This window comes from Equus przewalskii, chromosome 6 (assembly GCF_037783145.1).
Source record: "Equus przewalskii isolate Varuska chromosome 6, EquPr2, whole genome shotgun sequence".
NCBI lineage: Eukaryota > Metazoa > Chordata > Mammalia > Perissodactyla > Equidae > Equus > Equus przewalskii.
In genome coordinates, this window is record NC_091836.1 from 38,159,920 (window position 1) to 38,167,026 (window position 7,107).

The window sequence follows — 7,107 nt, forward strand, 5'->3', positions numbered from 1 at the left end:
TAACCTGCCTGGTGAGTGCGGGCAAGTTGCTTCACTTATCAGCAAAATGAGAATACTAAATCTCTCAGGGTTGTCGGGGGTTAAATGATGAAGTGGAGTAACCGATGTAAAGCATGGCACCTGGCTCCCAGACGGCCTTCTGTCCTTCCCAAATGCAGTGAGAGATGACAGCCAGGGACATGGTGGGATCTCTAGCTACGGGGCAGCCCACTGCCACCTCCTGAGATGGCGGACAGAAGAAGGGCAGGGAGAGCCCCAGGAGGCTTGGCCCAAAGTTCCCGCGGAAGTCCTGTCCCACTGTCTTTCCTGAGGCCCCCTGGGGGCGCCAGCAGACATCTAGCCGGCTCTAGGCCACTCAGCGCCCAGCTTGGGCACCTACATCTCTGCTGGGGGGGGGGGGTGTTGTTGGGCAATAGGGGGCAAGGACTAAACAGAGAGGCCTGGCCCAGGCGGCACCCCTGGGAGCAGAGTAGAGAGCAGGCTGCAAGCCCGCAGTGTGTGGGGTGTGTTGGGGTTGCCCTGCGCTGGAGCACACATGGGTGGGAAGCAGCCTTCAAGCTGGTCTGCTTTGTATGAGCTGCCCTGCCAGAGAAAGCCCAAGCTGGGGAGCTGGAGCAGCCTGCTCCTTCAGTCCCCACAGAGCACAAGCTGGCTTCTTCCTCGGCCAGAAGCTTAAATATCAGAAAGCTGCTTCCTGTGACCCTGAGCACAGAGGCTTCCTCATCCGTAAGCAAAGCTGCCCTCCCTCTCTGGAGAGAAAGCAACACCCAAAAATAACACAGGCATGCCAGGGCTGAGCCGACAGGGAATGGAGGCACCAGAGCGTGCTCAGATGGAAGAGCCGAGCTGTGTGTGTGGGGCGGTGGGGGGGGGGGGGGGGGGAGTGTGCGTGAGAGAGAGAGAGAGTGAGGACGCCTCTGCTCATGTGTGTTTACCAGAAACAGTCCCCACGTGTTCTAAATGCCTGTCAGCTTCTCCGCGTTCACTGACTCTGAGTTGATCTTCGTTCAAATCCTTTTCCTGCCTCTTTTCTTGTCTCAATCTTTTAGACCTTAATGCTGTTTTCAGGAACCATGTTCCTAGCTCCAGCTATTCCAGAATTATCCACTCCAGTCTCTAGGAAACTACTCCAGAATGTTTCATGTTGATTTCGAGTTTTCTGCCTCCACCACAGCTTGAGTTCCTCCAGGGCGAAGGCTGTGTCTTATTCAGCTTTATATCTCCATCACACTTAGCACAAAGCAGCTCTTGAGCAAATGTTTGATGATTGGATGGATGGATATACGATGGATGGAGGATGGATGGACGGATGGACGATAAAGGGATAGATGGCTGTGGCCGCTCCTAATACATGTGCCCTCTGTTCCCCCAGGCATGACTTGCCAAGCACGGAGCTCCTACATGGACACAGAGGTGCTCTGGGGCCACCGGTTCACGCCCGTCCTCACCTTGGAAAAGGGCTTCTATGAGGTGGACTACAACACCTTTCATGACACCTACGAGACCTACACGCCCAGCTGCTGTGCCAAGGAGCTGGCAGAAATGAAGCGGGAAGGCCGGCTCCTCCAGTACCTCCCCAGCTCCCCACTGCCAGGGGGCTGTGCTAAAGCAGAGCTGGCTGCAGAGGCTGAGCAGGATGGAGAAGATGAGTCAGAGGGGCTGAGTGGGTCCCGGGAGATCAGGGGCTCCGTGTGAGGCTGCACTCTCCCCACAGCCTCCCCTCATTGTCTTCTACACGTATGGATGCTGTCAAGCTGGGGGTGGAGGGGAGAATTAGCTGAGGGGCTGTTGGGGGACCCAGGAGCTGTCAAGGCTCTGTGGGGAAGGACTACATCCAGTCCTGGAGCCTCCCAGCTCAGGGCCTCCGGAGCAAGCAGCCTCTTGCCTGGGCCCATGGTGATGCTGCCTCTTCCCTCCCAGCCCCTGCCAGCACCGGCCCAGGGCCAGGCCAGAAGGGGTTGCCCCATGGTGAGAGTTACAGGGGGGCCTCTGTTTGCACACACTCCTCTCTCTGCCAACTGGCCCGGGATCACTTCCCTCCTTGGATCTCACAGACCAACTGGTAGCCCCATCCAGGGGCTGACACTGAGGGAGGGCTGTTGCCCCCTTCCCTTCATTCCTGCCACCCTGAGGCTTGTTGTGAACTCAAGGAGGAGGGATTCTGCCTTTCTGGAAGCTCAAGAACCCAGTCCTAGGGTGAGCTCACAGACCTCATGACTTAAGGTTGATTCGAGTCATGTAGGCAATTCTTTCAAATCTGAGACCAGTGCCCACTCCTTGAGAGCTGCAGAGGACAGGCCCTCAACCATCTCGATCATTCTCTGTGAAGAGTGTGTGTTTTCCCTTTGCTGTGTTCCTCAAATCAAATGTGACCTGCTGGCTAATTGACGTCCTTAGGGTGACTCTTAGAAGGTGGCCTGGGGCCACAGAGCACCTCTGAGCACCTATCTGGTTGTCTCAGTCACTTCCTGGCCACTCCCAATCACACTGTGCCCTGCACCTCCTGCCAAGAAGAGCACTCCAGCTCGTGCTTTGCTGGTACTTTTGGCCCAAGAATCTCAAAGTCATTCTAACCTTCACTGTGGTTTTTCTTTCACATCCTCGGAGAGCCTGTGGTGCGATCCAGGGAGAAAGCTGAATGTCAGAGGGCATGATGAGCTGGTCGGTGCTGAAACAGGGAGGGCAGAGGGCAGAAGAGCAGAGGGGAAGACAAGCAACCCAAATTTTGAAATAAGTATCAGCACCAATTTTTGCCAAGATGTCTGACTTCAGGGCTCAGCACGTCTTTGTTATCTGGCAAATTATGGGATGTGAAGCAAAGTGAGAAGTGACTGCAGAGGCAGCTTCCCTTTCAAGTCCAGGCTGGACCAGAAGCGCTGGGCCCCCAGCCTGGCCGGCAGGGGTCTAACCAGGCGGCTGGGCTAGAGAGCAGGGATGCTGCCCTGGAAGGGAGGAGAAGCGTGGCCTCCTCCCACCTCGGAAACGTGGGGCAGGGGGAATCAGCGCGAGAATCGGGGAGGGGTGAACATTAGGAGAGAAAAGAGTAGAGCTGCCCCTCGAGCAGGACAACTTCGGAGGGCTTTTCTTTTCCAGTCCAGAGGACAGAGCAGATTGCCGTGTCGATGAAGCACATCTGGTATGTGTTGAAGTAGACAGGCTTCCGATTAGCTGACCTGGACCTGGAGAGAGATTTCAGACACTCCCCTGGCCACAGATTTATAGAGGCCACACAACTCACAGCCCCCAACTAGCCTTTGAAAATGGGATCATTTTCCTGCCCAGATGTGAAGCACCTTCCCTGGGAGTGCGAGCTGCTCCTTACTTAGTGAGGCAGAAGGTTAAGGCGGAGGGAAGGGGATTGCTCTGGGATCTCAGGGCCAGCTCCCCTTGGGCTGGGGTTTCCAGGTCCTGAGGCTGGTGAGAGAGGAGGCAGGCAGTCTGAGATGGGAACTGCCTCTCGCAGACTGTCACACTCAGGGGAAGGGGACCCTGCGCTTGGGCCCAAGGGCTGGATCTTGAGAAATGGGCTCAGGGGCCAGGGAGCCAGCAGGGTCCTCTGGCCAAGGGCACGGCACTGAGTCATGGTTCCTTCTGTGGTGAAGCAGGTCTTGGAGGCAATGGAGAATCCTGCCCTCAGGGGAAGGGACGCAGGCAGCCTACATACCCCAGTGGGGGAACTGCGTGCAATCAGGAATCTAAGGCCGGGAGCCCACCACTAAGACTGGATGCCCCAGTGGTGGGAAGAGCTACAGCTGGAACTCTAGGGTGGGTGCTCATCCCAGGCCCACTCGATCCAGAGCTTACAAGAAGGACTGTTTCCTCACACCCAGCCAGATCTAAAACCTGCCTCAGTCAAAACTGATCAGTGCCTGTGGGTTACAGCCCAAAGTGAGGCAGCTAAGCAAGGATGGGAAACCACAGGGGAAGGCAGCTTTGGAGCTGGACTGGGGCCTGGGGCCTGTCTCACATTGGCCTCCATTATGATTCTGAGGCATCTCCCAACTGGCCAAGTGAGCCACTCTCCAGCTCTCTAACTCTGCAGTAGCCTCCCCGAACCTGGACCAAATCACATCTCAGCCAACTACAGAAGCCGCAGAGGCTACAGAAGAGAAAGGGGTCAATAAGGTCCTATTCTAAAGCTCCCTGATAGGCCAGAGCCGACATATTCTAATCCCTGTGACTAATCAGCTGCTTTGTCTCATCAAAATTCAAATGCAAGAACACTGCCCTTCATATCCCAAAGAAATCCTTCTTGATGACCAGTAGATCCAACTGAAGATTGAAAAGTTCTTCAAATCATTTCTGGAAGTTCTTGTGTAAACATGGACTTTTGAAATGTAAAGTCTGTTGAGGGCCAGAGCTTCACTGGGTCCCTTTAGAAACATTGCACCTGCACACAAGCCACCTGTGGGTCATAGCCCTTAGTTGCCTGGCTCTGAGCCCACCCATCACTTCTGATGGGCCACAGGGAATTGAACCAGGCTGTAAGGTGGGGCCACCAGTATTTCCCTCAGGCCTCAACATCCCCAAAACTCCAAAGCTTTAGCTCACTTGTCAGACCCAGCAAGCTTTGGAAGCTAACTTCTGGCCTTAGCGTCCGTGTCCTTCTCCTCTGGAAACAAACGTCCCCTGTAAGGGAGAAGCCCCCAGGGAACTCAGAAGAAGGTAAATTCTGACCAGTTCTCCTCTCTCCATCAATCTGACACCTGATACGTGTTGACACCATTGCCCAAAGAACCCTGTTCCCAGGCCAGGTAGAATGGACATCGCCCATGACTCTCCCCTTCAGATATGGCCCTGTGCGCAGTCAGAGCCCACTTCCTGTCCTTCTCTTCTGCGCTCTGAGATCCTGGTTGAGTAGTTGGCTTTGATGGAGGGGAAAGAGCCCTTGTCTGTCTGGGGAGAACCTCCCCTCTCATGATCCATGATGGCTGGGCCCCTTCTTTCACGTTACTTCTCCCATGCCCTGCCTTCCAGCAGGCCTCCACCACGTGTCTCGTATGAGGTGAGAGACACAGAAACTTGAATTTTTTGTACTGAAGTTGCCAAAAACAGGAAACGAAAAAAAAGTTGCCCGTTGTCTTCTAACAATGTGCCCTGACCACCTCTCTGCACATGCGCCGTTCACTGAGCCCGTGCTGTGTGCCCAGCCGAGGGTTAGGCCCTCCACTGAGATGATCGCATTTAACTCTCAGACGCTGCTGAAAGCTCCTAGTAACCTCTCGTTACTAATGAGATAACTAAGGTTCAAAAAGATTAACTAGTTTGCTCAGGTCCACAGATGATAATAGGAAGCAGGGCCTCAGTGCCAAGCGCCTTCCCAACAAACACAGATGGGCCACCATCCTGTGTCACGCCCACCTCCGGGGCGTCTCCTTAGCTGGGGGCCGGGGAGAGCCCTCCTCTTCAGATGGCCGATCCGTGAGGTGTGCTGTGCTGTGGAGCTTCAGCTTCCGTCCACCGGCTGGTCCTCCTGTGGCAGGATAATTGGGAAACACCTTTGTCTGATTCCTCGAGAATTAATGAGCTGTGAGAAGAGATTAGATAGGGAATATCTGTTTTCGGAAAGAAGCCACTTACTCTGCTCGGCTTGGTTTCTGCTAACGACATCTCCTTAAACTGCTGTGCCACATCTCTTTCTCCCTGGGTAGGACTCGTCAATCTTCTTATTAAAAAGAGCACCACTGTACTGCTGCAAATTCATCCAATAAAGCGGATTTGACCTCGCAGAACTCTTTCTCATCTTAAATAGGTAGCCAAATAATCTTCACACACCCTATAATGTTAAATGTTCAGAACCTACATTACCTAAATAGTGGGTAACTGTAAAAACGTCCACTTTAGGGAGCCCCTCAACTGGCAGTCTGCATTCATAACACTAATTAGCAAAATGGTGGATACTACGGAACGATGGGAAGGCGCGGAGTAGGCTGTGAGAGTTAATATTGGCAAAGGATGTCAGGACTGTTCACATGAAGGCCCAAGTCTGGGTGGAGCACCGCATCAGCGGTAGAGGGTTTCAGACCGGCTTCTCTTCCGCTCCAGTCCACTCAAGGGGAATTGAACAGCTCAGATTTACAAAAGGAGTTAACTGAACATCCCTCACTTAAACCTTTCTGAGAGGATAAGACAGGTCGCCAGGGCATTGATTTAGAACGAGAAGCAATATTTTAGGTTGTGGAAGGCAGTGCAGCCCTGATGTGTGTGGGAGTGTTTCCCGTGTCTGGCCCAGTGGCACATGGTAACCAGTATGTCTTAGTCTGTTCGGGTGCTACCCCAAAAATACCGCTGACTGAGTGGCTTAAACAACAAACATTTATTTTCATAGTTCTTGGTGGAAGGGGCAAGGGAGCTCTCGGGGGTCTCTTTTATAAGGCACTAATCCCATTCCTGAGGGCTCCACCCTCATGACCTAATCACCTCCCAGTACCACCACATTCAGGGTTAAGATTTCAACATGTGAATTTCAGGGGGACACAAACATTCGGTCTACAGCAAGGCATGAGCAGATCAGTGCACGTGACCTGGGCCAAAGCAGGTACAGGGCCTCTAAATCAGCACAGGCGGAAGAACCTGGTAATTCCCAGGGGGAAATTGCCGTCCTGGTGGGGATGTAAAATAAACAACACAGGCAGAGACCAGGCAGCCCTGGCCTGAGAGTGGCTGGTCGTGTGCCTGATGATTGCATGGCAAATACTGCTCAGTGTCAGAAGGGAGACATGAAGTCAGGGGTCCACAAAGGGGCCCCTAAAAGGACACATTTGCCAGTCAAGCTTGGATTACAATTTGGAGAGGAGAACTATGCAGGCATTTTTAATAAAACAAAAATCTGAACGTTACCCTCAGAAGTCCCACCCTGGCCCGGAAGGCCCAGTCTTGGCTTGTGTGTCAGAGGACCAGCTGAGACGTGCTCCCTGGACGTCCCTGCAGACCCCGTTAGATGCCAGCCATAAAGCGTGCTGACTTCTTTATGGCAAATAAATGTCTAGGGAGGAGGTTTGGAAACAGCAACACTGCTGACTTCTTCTCTAAGGGGCTACTCACTTGGACTCAGAAGCTGCTACTAAAATAACCTGGACTCGGTTAGTTGAGGCAAATATCTTCACT

General features: G+C 53.4%; 1 protein-coding gene across 1 annotated transcript in view; it reads left to right on the forward strand.

The window, feature by feature from the left end:
- The window catches only part of KCNJ5 (potassium inwardly rectifying channel subfamily J member 5), a 29,842-nt gene extending 24,110 nt beyond the window's left edge, over positions 1-5,732 (forward strand). Inside the window, exon 3 of the mRNA XM_070623419.1 lies at positions 1,373-5,732. Coding sequence (XP_070479520.1) covers positions 1,373-1,695 — 323 coding nt within the window. The 3' untranslated portion in view covers positions 1,696-5,732. The remainder of the gene's footprint in view (positions 1-1,372) is intronic.
- The last annotated feature ends 1,375 nt before the right edge of the window (positions 5,733-7,107 follow it).